This window comes from Arachis ipaensis, chromosome B7 (assembly GCF_059453495.1).
Source record: "Arachis ipaensis isolate K30076 ecotype BB chromosome B7, ASM5945349v1, whole genome shotgun sequence".
NCBI lineage: Eukaryota > Viridiplantae > Streptophyta > Magnoliopsida > Fabales > Fabaceae > Arachis > Arachis ipaensis.
In genome coordinates this window covers 21,534,039-21,548,246 of record NC_142442.1, presented here as the reverse complement: position 1 = coordinate 21,548,246, position 14,208 = coordinate 21,534,039, and the positions used below count along the sequence as shown (strand labels likewise).

At 31.5% G+C, this 14,208-nt stretch overlaps 1 protein-coding gene across 10 annotated transcripts; it reads left to right on the top strand.

The window, feature by feature from the left end:
• The first annotated feature begins 5,095 nt into the window (after positions 1–5,095).
• Positions 5,096–12,220, top strand: LOC107608868 (mediator of RNA polymerase II transcription subunit 7a). Of its 10 annotated transcripts, none has more exons than XM_016310623.2 (9): positions 5,121–5,383; positions 5,476–5,671; positions 5,894–5,986; positions 7,404–7,674; positions 8,708–8,861; positions 9,318–9,387; positions 10,402–10,568; positions 10,661–10,734; positions 11,918–12,220. In XM_016310623.2, exons 5-9 carry the CDS (start codon positions 8,727–8,729, stop codon positions 11,976–11,978), a joined length of 507 nt encoding a protein of 168 aa, XP_016166109.1. In that variant the 5' UTR covers positions 5,121–5,383; positions 5,476–5,671; positions 5,894–5,986; positions 7,404–7,674; positions 8,708–8,726; the 3' UTR covers positions 11,979–12,220. The 10 variants fall into 10 exon arrangements, with proteins under 10 accessions (XP_016166113.1, XP_016166107.1, XP_016166109.1 ...); XM_088493192.1 differs by having other exon boundaries at positions 7,365–7,674; XM_016310627.3 differs by lacking the exon at positions 5,476–5,671 and having other exon boundaries at positions 5,096–5,383; positions 5,931–5,986.
• The last annotated feature ends 1,988 nt before the right edge of the window (positions 12,221–14,208 follow it).

Here is a 14,208-nt window from a genome sequence, read left to right as displayed (position 1 = left end):
ATAGCCTGAATCCAATTATCTGCATCAGTGGGATTTGAGGTTCCCCTAAAAGTCGGAGGGTGAACTTTCAGAAATGTAGCAAGTGTCATAGGACCGTCTTCATCATTATTGTTCCCATGATTACCCTGATTTATCTGGTTACCCAGTGCCTCAGCTGTTGCCTGCATAGCTGCAACCATATTTTCCAAGGCAGCCATAAAATCTACTGGGTCAGTCCCTATGGGGCAGGAGTAACGGTGCCTGTCCTACCTCTACCTCGCCTGCGACCGCGTCCGCGAGTTGACATCTGGTCTCTATACACACCAAACAAGTGATATTAAGTTGATCAGTCTCAATATCGCAGGTCTAATGCTTTAAGTTCCAAATGCATGCTCACAAACGTTTATACCATATATATCAGTCAGATATCCTAATACCACATAAACACATATACAAAGAATGCACAGAAGCACAATCAGTCCGTCTTTCAGGCTCTATAGAAACGAACTGCTCTGATACCATAATGTAACACCCTACCACACTAAGCTTTACAAACGTTTATGCAATCCTATAATGCCGACACTCAGATCATAGAGCTTAAAGTATTAAACAGAAGCCATAAAAGGTGGTTTTCTAAGAATATTTAAATTTGACGTAACTTAATCTTAAATCTAAGTCCCATACTGCCATTCCTCCATACCTCCAACTCCATCATGCATTTTCACAGACAAATAAGCAAATAAAAGCAAGCACAAGAAGGTTACAATTACTGCAGGTAACAAATACACATTTAACATAGCAAGTACATATAGGAACACCCAATTAAAGCACAAGCAAGTAATTCAAGTATTATGCATATGATGCATGTCTGTCCTATGGCTGATGAGGCTCATCTGTCGGTTATCCAGCCAACCCGATAAGTCTGAATTGTACTTAGACTGTCCCCCGACGTGCATCCCCAAGAGTCTATACATAACTTTTTCTCAAATAATCAATATTACTCAATGGGGGTAACATTCCCGGGAATTTATATAGTGTCCAGTCACACTTACGTCGTAGGATCAACAGAGTATCGAGTTTTCAACCTGGTACACGTGGTGGTAAGCTACGGCACTTAATCCAGGGAATCTCGTATCTCAGATTATTCAAATTCATAAGCCATATCAATAATTCAATTATAATTCATCAACATCCACATCATTCTCAACCACATCTCATTCATCATTATACGTCAATCATATTCAATCCTTATCCTTCATTATCACACCTCCCTTCTGTCCATCAATAGTTCCAATTTAAAACATAATTCATTCTTTTCTAAATGAATCAAACTTAAAACATGCTCATTTTCTTAATAACTCAAAATCAAACCATATAACCTTTAAATCTAAATCTTTTTAAATAATCATATAAACAAAATCTCTAATTTTTATAAAATTTCGGCAGCATCTCCTCTAAAACTCGGACTTTGCCACCCTTTTCGGGTCCAAACCTGCATTCTTTTCAATTCAACATACCATTTCTCATCATCATAACAATCACCACAATAAATCTACCTCAGATCAACAATTAAACTCATGCAATATTCAAATCCAACAACCAAAATTTAACTAAGAATCATAGTTCACAAATCCTAGGCTTTTAACACAAAATACCTCATTATCATAACAACCTCCACAATAGTTATACCTCAAATCAATAATTTACCAAATTATTAGTTAATCAACAAGCACCAAACTAACCATATTCATCAACAATAACATTCAACCATAATTCTTTCCAAATTAACATAACAACATTCACCATCCAAAATTAAAAACTAATTATCCAATAAACTTCAACCAAATATATTCATCGACAAATTACTAAACATTAAACATACACCTACATTCCAACTTATCCAATGGTCATCTAGCCTAAGTTTTCACAGAACATTATATATTAAATGAAAGAAACCTAAACTATATCTTGGCCGATTTTCACGTAACAACCAAAGCTATTTATTCAAAACCAAGGCAACCCCTCAAAACTCAACTAATTCGCTTCCTCCAAGTTCCAGTATTCACAATTCCAAGCTCCAATTATTTATTCACAACCTAATACACATTCATAACACATATATATCCAATTTAATACTCAAAGCTCAAATTCAATGAAAATAAAATAGAATTATCATATCCTCACCTTACCCAAGCTTCACATAAGCAAGAGTGAACGTTTTCCTCAAGCTAATTTGATCCTAAAACATCAAAAATCAAAGAAACTCAACCTTCCCATTCAAAAATCCGAAAATTGGGGGAAAAGAGGGCTGAGAGTGATTAAATAAGCTACCAGTAAAATTGTTCCGATAGAAATGTAGAGCTCGACGCGGTGGACGCATGGCCGCAAACGGTGCAGCGATTGGAGCTCGGACGGAGAAGTTTCGGGGATCGGGAATTTACCGTAAGGTTATGGAAGCTTTCTCCCCTCCCTGGAAGCGTTTCACGCTGCATCTAAATGAGGGAGAGAAAGGGGTTCGGCTTCATTTAATGAGTTGGTCCGGTTGGATCGACGGCCCGGTTCAGGTCCAATTCAATCTGTTCGGTCTAATTTTGGACCGTTTTCTTCGAAATTGGTGTCAAAATTCTCGTTTCGATGAGCTCTATCCTAATTTAATATAATATTCACGTTTATAATATTCCTTATTAAAAACTAATTTATTAACTAATTACTTACTAATTTAACCGGGGTTTACACTTGTAACCTTACATTACTTCATATTTTATTAAAATAATTTTAACCTCACATGTTTATTTATGTAATTCATCTTACATATGTTTATTTCTTTTATAAAATTTTGATTGTTTCTTATTTTTTATCAACAAATTTTTTTACTTTTAATTTTATCTATATGTAACTTTTTTTAAAATTTTTTTCAGATTAGACCTATTAAATTTAAGGCTAATAATTTATATAAATTATATATATCACATTAAAGCAACGAGCTAATGAAATTTATATAGAATTTATTTAAATTTAAATAATATAAAATATTAAACACTGATATTTATTTTTCAATAAACATTGTATTATAGTTTTATATATTTATTTAATTATTGCCGGGTCAAACGGTTCGACCACTAACCTATTAGTTGAACCACTAACCTAGTGACCCAGTAACTTTATTGGGTCAATTGTCGGTTCGATTTTGATAACTATAATCAGAAACAATACACATTTAAAAGATAAAACCCCCAACATAAAAATCTTAAAGGTCCCTTACAATTATCTTGAAAAACAACGAGGTTCTCAATAAAAAAATACCCTTTTCGTCTCCTGAACTTTACTTTTATAGGATTGATTAGCCTCTTTGTCAATATTTTTTATAGGACTGATTAACAAAATAAATTAAAAAATGCTTCCGAGAACCTACCACGTCAATTCATTAACGGCAAAAAATAAAGATAAGATTGAGATAATAATAACATGATTTTGACATTGTATAAATAATAAATAATTGAAGGGTAAAGAAACATTTTATATTTTGTTAATTTATTTGTCTTATTCTTTCAATCTTGTAATTTTGTGAAAAGATGGAAGAATACTTCAATAAAATTATGATATTTTGTTGACTATATTTTTTAATGTCTCTGACAATTGGTTAAATGCAAATTTTTTTTTTAAATAATAGTGGTAAGACATACAAGACATGCTATTTAAATTTAGAGTAAAGTATCGTTTTTGTCCCTAACGTTTGGGGTAAGTCTCAAAGTTGTCCCTAATATTTCAATCGTCCTATTTAAGTCCCTAACGTTTCAAAATTGACTCAATGTTGTCCTGCCGTTAGGGATTCGTTAACAGGATTGACGGCGAGACAAAATTGAGACGATTTTGAAACGTTAGGGACTTAAATAGGACGAAAACGTTGAGGACAAAAACGATACATAGAAATAAATTTTAATTTTATCTTTCAATAATATCAATTTTTTACTATACATAGTATTCAATTATTTTTTAATCACATCTAAGTAAATTACACTTAATCATATTACTTTTATTCTAAATAAATTATTTTTTTTATAATTTACTCTTAAAGATTTTTAGTTATCATAAAATATTTGTAGAATAACTAGTATATAAACTTGCAGAAAAGAAAAAAAAATATATAGAATAAAATATAAATTATACTTTTTGTCTCTCTAATGTATCAAAATTCTTTAAAATTATAAAAAAAATAAATTATTTAAAATGAAAGTAATGTAATTAAGTGTAATTTACTTAGATGTAATTAAAAAATAATTGAATATTATGTACAGTAAAAAATTGATATTATTGAAACATAAAATTAAATTAAAATTTATTTTTATGTATCATTTTTGTCCCCAACGTTTTCGTCCTATTTAAGTCCCTAACGTTTCAAAATCGTCTCAATTTTGTCCTGCCGTCAATTCTGTTAACGGATCCCTAACGGCAGGACAACATTGAGTCAATTTTGAAACGTTACGGACTTAAATAGGACGATTGAAACGTTAGGGACAACTTTAGGATTTACCCTAAACGTTGGAGACAAAAACGATACTTTACTCTCAAATTTAAAATAACCATGACTCTTGCTTCAATTTTTAACTTTTATCTCTCTTTTTTTTCCCTTCTAATTTATCATTTTACAGATTCTAACTTTATATTTAAAAAGATATAAAAAATTTGTAAATTTTAATTTCTTACAATCGAATAGGCTCCATAAAATTCAAATATGAATGCCTCTTATCTTATATATTTTCCTTCTAAACACATTCTATTTAACCAGTTACCTACTAATGTAAATTGTGACTTCAAATACTGAAAAATTGTTTTTCATCCCGCTTGGGTCATATATAAGAAGCACTAGCAACCTGCCTTATTAAACTGAGTATTATGATTACAATTATGGTTCTAAAAATTGGATCGAACCAGCCGGTTGAACCGGTTCGACCGGAAACCGACATTATAAACGATTCGGTTTATTACAAAAAACTGTTCAAGATAGAATCGGAAAAACTGTTGAACCGGACGGTTTTAGGCCGGTTGGACCGGATCGGTAACCGGCCGGTTTGACTAATGCGACGTCGTTTCGAAGGGGGGAAAAGAAGAAGAACGCGTTGCTGGTCTCTCTCCTCTCTTTCGTTCCTTTTGTTAGTTTCATTCATTCCTTCCCTCAAAGAAAACAAAAAGGCAAAACCCTAGCTAGCCTCACCGCCGCCGAACGGAGTGATCCCCTACCTCCGTTCGTGGCTGTCCAAGGAGTCTCTCTTTGTACTGTTGGCGTTATCCAAGTCAAAACCCCTGTTCGCTGTCTTCTTCCTCGCTCGGCGCCCATCCTCCATCGGATTCATCTTGCTCGCGGTCGTCCTGTCGCCGTCGCCGTCGTCTCGTCGCCCTCTCGAAGGTCAGTAGCTTTGGTGTGCACTTGTTCTTCGTTTTTCGTTTTATTCTTTGACTCTCTGTTCTGAAATCAATAAATCGTTGAATGATTATAAGGTTTTGTGTTTTTGTTGAAATCATTTATTTGCTCTGGCTTTGTCTTGCTGCTGTGAGTTCTGGGTTTTGGTGTGCTGTTGTGTGTTTTGTGGCTCCGCTGTGGTGTGGTGTGGTGTGCTGTTGTGTGTTGAAACGGATGGAGCTTTTGTGCATCAAACAATGGATAAGTGGCCTTCTTCCAACCTTGGATATTCTGGTGAGTGAGCTTAAATTGTTTAAAGCTGTTATTCTATTTTATTTTATTGGAATAAATCAAATAATTGATTCATAATACAGATTATTCACTAATTAATTTATATGGTTCTTGCATCTTCTAGGCTATTCTTTAAAAGCTGCTTTGATGATTAATTTATATGGTTCTTGCATCTTCTAGGCTAATGAATTGGATGCTGACCACCTTGTTTGATTTCATATGCAGACTTGGATGCTGACCACCTTGTTGATTTCATATGCAGACTGTAAATAAACGACGGACAGAAAACTTCATAGTTGGATATATACAATAATTAATGTAAGCTTGAATTATCTCTTCATAAAGATTGTTTTTCCACTTGAAATTGCTTAATTTTGAAGTACATCTTGCGTTGGTGTGTTTAAGAATTTTGGTAACTATATACCGCCAACTAACTCTGGTTTAAGATGATAGAGGAGCTATATTGAATTATTCTTTTAAGTGTACATCATATGTGACATTAGCCCTGTTTTCTGCATTGTAATTCTTGATTTATTAATTGAAATTATGTCAATTAAAGAGAAGTGGCTTAGTGCATGGTGCATAAAACCTGCTGGTGGAGCACTTGTTAGGCATGAGCCATAAATAATAATGTATCTTGTTAGCCTGTAAGACTGTAAGTACATGAGTCTAAATTTCAATTTCAGAATATTAATTTTTCATTTTATTTTATTTTTTTTCAAAAGAAAGAATTTTAAACAGATTCTTATTGTTATTTATTGATTTTATTCTTATTGTTATTTTATTTTATTATGGAACGGTTTTTCCGGTCGAACCACGGTTAGACCGGTTGAACCAGTAAATCAGTGACTAAAACGGTTTGATGACCGGTCCGGTTTTCAAAACCTTGATTACAACTATTCTTGCATATATGCATAAATGTAACATCTACCGTTTAGGTCTTTAATTATGCACTATTTAAATGGTGATTTGCTGTCACATTATATATTTGTGCATATTCTTCCATTTCTATTTCATAAAAAAATAGTAAAAATTTGAATTTATTTAAGAAAAAAAAAAGAGTATAGTTAAATATGTTGAAAATTCTAGGATTCTTAAATTCCAAGATCAACCATGTTAAATCTTTAAGAAAGATAGTTGAAAGTGGGGAAGCGTATCTGGATTCACAAGTATCTTGATGCGGTGGGAACCAAAATTCTGAGGTCATTATTTACATTTGAATGTAATACTCATTAAACCTTAAAATCCAAATAAAATAATATCTTTGATTTTATTCTCATTTAATTCCAAATCAAAAGTAATAATAATTTATTTAATTTAGTATTTATGATAATAAATGAGATTATCGTTATATAAGTCATTTAATGTAAAATAGTTTAATTTACGATTATAATTAATATATGTATTGCCTATAAATAATAATAATTTCTTAATAAAATAATCATTCATTTTGAATTATAATGAATTAATTGATAAAATTATAATAAATTGTGTGATATTTAAATATATAATTAAATTAATTATAATTAATTTATAATAATGAATTGAATTTAACGAATTAAAAAAAATAAATTAAGAAACACTCTCAAAAAAATATACCATACCAGTTTTATCACGGCAGAAACTCAATTTTTATATAGTAGAAGAGATAGAATAGATCTTTATGTTATCTAATTAATCTGCTTATAAGTATCAGTATTAGTCCTCCAACCTCCAGCCTGCCTCCCACTTTCAGTCTTGTCCGCTGCCTGCTAGACTGCCTCGCATCCCCTCTGCCGTCTCCTCACTACCTCCGAGGGCCTCGCCAGTCACAATTCGCCGGCTTCACCACCTCCCTCATCGGCTACTCCTCACTCAGCCTCGCCTCCTTCGTGGCCAGAACTTTAGCCTCCTCTTCGTCGGCTCTACGCCTCCACGACGTCGTTCAGACCCCAGATCCCTAGCCTCCATCGGCGCCGTCTCTGTCAAAGCCGCATCTGCCAGTCTCCGCCGTCTCCTCTGTCTCGGTGAGCTTGTTATTTTAAATATTTATTGATGGATAAATTCAAAAATATAAATCTGTAAATCTGATGATATGTATATGTACATATTCATTTATATGAAATATGTATGAACTCTGGGGTGTGTTTGGAAATTTTTGAATATTTATTGTTGCATATACACTGCGGATAAATTGTGTGTGTTTTGGAAACTTTAGACTTCAGATTTTTGGTAGATTAATTGTTTGGTTTTGATTTTTTTAATATCTTCTATAACATTTTTATTTTGTGACACTTTAGATGCTTTAAGATTATTTCAAATGGCAAATAGGTCAAGGTGAAGAGACACAAACGAATAGCGTTGCCCATAATGATAATGAGAATGAGATTCAGATTATTTTTGTGTGACTCTTGTTTTATTTTAATTTATGTTTGGATGGTATTCATGTTTTTATGAATTTTAAGTGTAGCATGCTATTGAGACACTAGTATAAACTAAATTCATGGAATAACTGGAATCATAGAAGTACAGCTATGAGGAGGTAAAACATTTAACTACTTTTTACGATGGGATACGCTAACTAAATCCATAAGCAGTTTATCCAAGTCCGAGAAATTCCAAATTGTTTCTGTACCAAGCATTACATATCAGTGACATATACAATAATTCTGGACAAACAATGGTTCAATGCAAAACCAAGTGAACCAAAGAGGTGCAAGAACATAATGGGAGGTTAATTAACAGAGTTGAGAATCATTTTCTGCATCCTTTGTTTTTCAGCAGTAACATTTTCTCTCTCTTGATGAAGCAAGTGCACACTGAACATGTTAGGAAAATGGTGTTTAACTTTTCTCTTTATTTCATGATTGTTGGGTCATGTCTTCCTCAATGCCACCCTGAACACCAAACTAGGTTTCCAACTCTCAATTGTTTCATTATTGCACAGTTCCAGTTTCTATTCATCAATTTCAAATAAATTTTAAATTGTCATTTTGTTTATTTATTTCTGTGAATTGTGTGATGTAAATTTGAAGTTGACATGCAAGTTTGGTATTTTAGGATTGATTTTATTTTAGTTATGGCAACTGCAACATACCCGCCGCCCCCACCATATTATAGGCTCTACAAAGATTACTTGGAGGACCCTAAGTCTGCTCCAGAGCCTCCTCCTCCCATAGAAGGGACCTACGTTTGTTTTGGGGGCACCTATACTGTAAGTGCTTTTGGCCTCTTTTCCCTGTGATTTGATAGCTTAATATGGCCTTGTTGGAATAAGCTACGTAATGATTGGAGCCTAAAATAGGCGTAAGTGGCTTTGACTAGGTACTTAATAGGGAGGTGACCCATAGGTAACTGGGTATCCACCGTTAGTCAGGTATCCATAAATATTTTTGAAATTTAAATAAATAAATTTTAATACCATAATCTATACATAAAGTAAACTAACAAATAATATAATATTATGTTTTATAGATAATAAGTATAAATAGAAATCAACATTATTATATATACATATATATGCTATCTCTACTATTTATAATATATATAATGAGCATTGGGAGGAGTTTGGTGCGCAAAATTTTTATGCTTTGATCTCCTTGGCATATGAACAACTTATCCTACATTTATTGACCTTATACTTTTTTCCTTTTTTTATCTCCCCTCGTAGACTAGTGATGTTTTGCCAAGCTTGGAAGAACAAGGGGTGCGCCAACTCTATCCAAAGGGGGCTAATGTTGGTAGGCTACTTTTTACTCTGCTATGTTCATTTTGCTCTGTTTTAGCTTAGGAGCTGATCTTTCGACTGTTATTAGTCTGATTACATTGACTGTGTTTTCATGGGAAAGTACTTGATTGGTCACAAAAGGAACTACGTGGCACATACCAGGAATGATAATAAATTTTTTATTGAACCAGACAATGTTGGTTAACTTTACTAAGAAGCCAACTTATAGGGGTAGTAGGGCAATGCAAAATACTATTTAGGCACTGGGAAACTATAAAATACTCCCCTCACAATCAAGACTAGACGTTTGTAAAGTTTTTAACTAGTCATCTGCAGACGACCCAATAATTAAGCAGGCCCAACTCCACTGCAAAATTTAGCTCATTGGAGGAGAGTTTCCAAAACACTTGTTAAGGTGATCGACAGACCAATGTGAAAGTGAGACTTCAACAATGATGTAATTTTGTGACTGCTTCATGAATCATGAAGGCTTGTATTGTTTTGGACTTGTGCATTATTGCTTTTGCTGATTCATGCTTAGTAATTTAGATGTTAAGCTTGTTGATCAATTTCTTTGGGAGCCCGATGTTGGATATATGATTGTTGTTCTCTTACTAAATAGAAATCAGATTTACATCAATTGCATGGAAATTTACTGTAAGAAAGAGAAATTAATCACTGAGTCACTAACATTAGACAAGATCAATTACAATTTTGCATTTTATACATGCACCTGGTTAAACGAGGGTAATGAGTCCTCTAGTTAGCGGTATGCATGTGACCAGGTCTACTGCTTTGATCTTATTTATTAAGTTGATTGAATTTTCATCATACATAACATAATCATCATGCAAATTTTTTTATGCTACTACATGCATCCACATTGTACAATGAGTAATTTTAAGACGAGAAACGGTTCGTGCTGCATTTTCTCTTCCATTATAAGTTGCCCCAGCATAATCAATGATAAGATTCTTTAAATCATCTTGTATTCCATCTCATATTAAAAGCTTGTGATCTTGTATAGATTTCAAGAAGGAGCTGAGATCACTGAATGGAGAATTGCAGCTACACATTTTGGAGCTTGCAGATATTCTTATTGAGAGACCATCACAGTATGCAAGGAGAGTTGAAGAGATTTCGACTGTATTCAAAAACTTACATCACCTTTTAAATTCCTTGCGACCTCATCAGGTATATAATCTTCTAAGTATAAATATATGCGTGTAACTGTCATGCTGCTGTTCCTTTTCTTTTGTCATTATTTATGTTTGTTTACTCTGTAGGCAAGAGCAACATTAATTCACATTTTGGAACTTCAGATTGAGCGTCGTAAAGAAGCAGTGGAAGACATAAAGAAGTATGTATTACATTTTCTTGATATTCTTTTTAAATTGAATTGAAACCGTGGAACATATTCCTCTGTTCACCATGTTGAAATGACATTCTTCTTTCATGTGAGCTCTTGTTCTTATGCGACATCACATGCCCTTGCATTTAGGCTTTAAAAATTTAGTTGATTTTACCTCGTGAGCTATCGTGTTCTCAATAATTTTGACCAGTTTACCCAAGTTAGTTCATTCATTGCTTTTACTTAATCGTTGCATTAGATGCTTCCTTCTAGTTGGTATCCATTGATTGACAATCACATCCTCTTTTACCTCTCCTTTAGAATATCTTTGTAAACTATAAATTCAATAATGATACTTAAAACCCCCCTTTTTTTGTGTCAAAATTTAGACACAATCATCCCAGCCATTAATCATATATTGTGGGGCCATAAATTTAATCTCCATACAAGATTGATGGTTGAGATGTTGTCTAAACTTTGACCCCAAAAAATAGGGTCAATTATCATTGCTCCTAGAAATTTCTGGAATCGAATAATATTTCGCAATAAAGTCTAATTACCTGCTTCATTTTTCGTTCATGGAAAGCAGCTTTTTGTTTAAGTATTTCGGATTCCTTTGATGACATAAGTAGCCACCTTGCTAATAGCCCATAATTTGTGATAGATCCCTCTACAGTTTGTGATCAGTTTTACTTGAAGGGTTAAAACTGCTGCATGGATAATAATTTAGCTAATGGAAACAATGAGAGATATTAAGTGTCGTTGCTGTGATGATTTCTGCTAAGGCCCCCTTTATTGTTTTTACATTCAGAATTCTCGACACGGTTTCCTATTGTATGACACTGCTACTATTAAATTGTAGAAGACAATTCTTGATGTAACCTTGCGTTAAAAAAATGAAATTCCAGTGCTTTTGAAACTTGATCTAAAGTTAAACTGTGACTATTCTAAGATAGTTGCATTAAATTGATTGGGGAAACACAATTCACCAATTCACCTAATGTTTATTGTCTGAATTCTAAAGTAGTCTTTGGTACTTTAGTGTAACATTTAGGTTCTATAATGTAATACCCTTTTCTTAAAAATGTTTTTTAAGATGGATTATGTAGTATAATTGCTAACACATGCTTCTTCTTGCTGTAAATGTTTGTCGTTGGTATTATTTTCTTTCTAACCATATGTTTCTTTTCAGGAGAAGAGAAGAGGCACGAAGACTACTTAACGAGTCCCTAGCAACACTTGATGACCAATAGGACATTTTTTTGCATTGAACCAAGTTAACAAAGCTGATCCTATATGAGAAATTATGTATCTATAGCCTTTTAGATTTTCTACGTTATACATGTGGTCTAGAATTGAACGCTATGCTTGTGATGTTAAATCTATTTCTGGTGTTGCCTCGAAAATTTTCGGTTACGTTTGTTTAGTGTTTTTATTTTCTACTTTATACAAACAACAAATAAATGGAATACATTTTTAATACCTTACTACACAACACACGGATATCATCATTGGGTTCAATAATAATTAGTCTACACAATCTATTTATTAACTTTATTAACTAAGTTTGTATTTGGATTTGCGTTTGTCAAACTAGAGTTTGAATAAAAGTGATTTTGTAAAATTAATTTTGGGTAGAAGTGAGTCTATATCAACATGATTTATATTTGGCATTATACTAAAATTGATTTTGATAAAATAGATATAGTTTGGATAATATTAGTTAAAATTATTTTTAGATAGATAATTAGTTAATTATTAAAAAATATAATATTAAATTATAATATTTTTTTAAATGTATTTAATTTTTTATATTTTTTTAGTATATTTTTTATATAGTATTTTTTAGAAAAAGTCTAGAGAGTCAGTAATTTTATTAAAATTTGGTCAGCAGTTAACCAGTCAAAGGAAGGAAAGTGAACAATCCTATATAATTAGATGTAATTTCACACTAATAAAAATATTAATGATGATTAATTGATGGTTATAAATTACAAAATTTGTTAGATTGTCAGTATTTTTCTATTTTTTATAATATTCTATTTTAGAATGTTATAATCTTTTACTATTATAATAAAATTTAATATTTATTTATTAAATTAAAAATAACATAAACTTTGACAACATTTTAAGTACTCTTATTATAATAAAAATTAATATTTATTTATTAAATTAAAACTAACATATAAAATAACATATTTTAATATTCTTTTTAAATACTTTTAATAATCTTATTTGTATTATTGTTTTGGGTTCTAACTTTTTACTAGTTATGCTTTTATTATTATTTATGGTTAATTTTTTATTTAATTTATTATTTCTAATAAGAATAATAATACATATTATAAAAAATTAGAATAATAAATGGTGCACAAGAATTACAATAATAAATTTTACAATGTCAAACAAAAAAATATTTATAATTTTTTTAATACTCTCAGTATTCTTTTATTTAGTATTATTTTGGATGGTAAAATTTTATTATTTATGATTCTATTATTATATATGATCAGTTTTTTATTTACTTTGTCCTTTTGAATAAGATCAATAATTTATATTATAACAAAATCATAATAAAAAATTTAATAAAGATAAAAAATTAAAATATGAAAAAAAATACTAAAAATGATAAAAAAAATTAAAATATTTGAAATGACTTGAAACAAATTTGAAAATTCTTCTTAGAGAAAACCAATAATGACCAGCAATAAACCTAAACACACGTTAAATAAATGCAAAACTACAACTTTTTGTTTTAAGTGAACAGGCTTTAGGATGCAAAATCACTTATGTGTTTAGGGAAGAAAAAGTTACCAAACACAAAAAATAGCGTTTAAAAACTTAAACGCACTTTTATCCTCTTCCACGCATTTGCCAAACATACCCTAAAACAAACTAAATAAATAGTTAACTCATGTAGGGAACCAACCTCCTTCAGATAGCATTAGTGAAGCTATAACTAGATATATGTTTCTGAATCGTATCGGGATATATTTTTTTAAATCATATTTGTCTGCAAAATCTGTACAAAAGAATTAGTAGTAAACATACTTTTTTTATCAAATTTTTACACAATAGTATTTTCCCTTTCTTTTGTCAATTTAGCCAATTGTAAGACACCGTGAAGCTAATCTAACATTCTAATTCTTATTGGTAAAGCTCTCCCGCTAAAAATTCCAAATTCACTCTATTCCATCCCAAAAATCCACATTTTTTAATGATGAATCATTTATGGTTCAAAATTGAAAAAAGCCTTGGAAAGGATGCTTTCATGCTACAACGTTGCGACTAATTATCCTCCCAGCTAGTTCTCCTTCACCTACCTCCAAAGATAAACCATGGAGACTCATTACTGAGCATATCCGTGAGTGATCCATCTAAAATTTTGATAATATTTATAATTAAGTAAATTTAATTTGATCGTAAAAGTTAGCTCAATATTGAAGAAGATTCCTCAAGAATCTAATGAGACTATATTTTTAA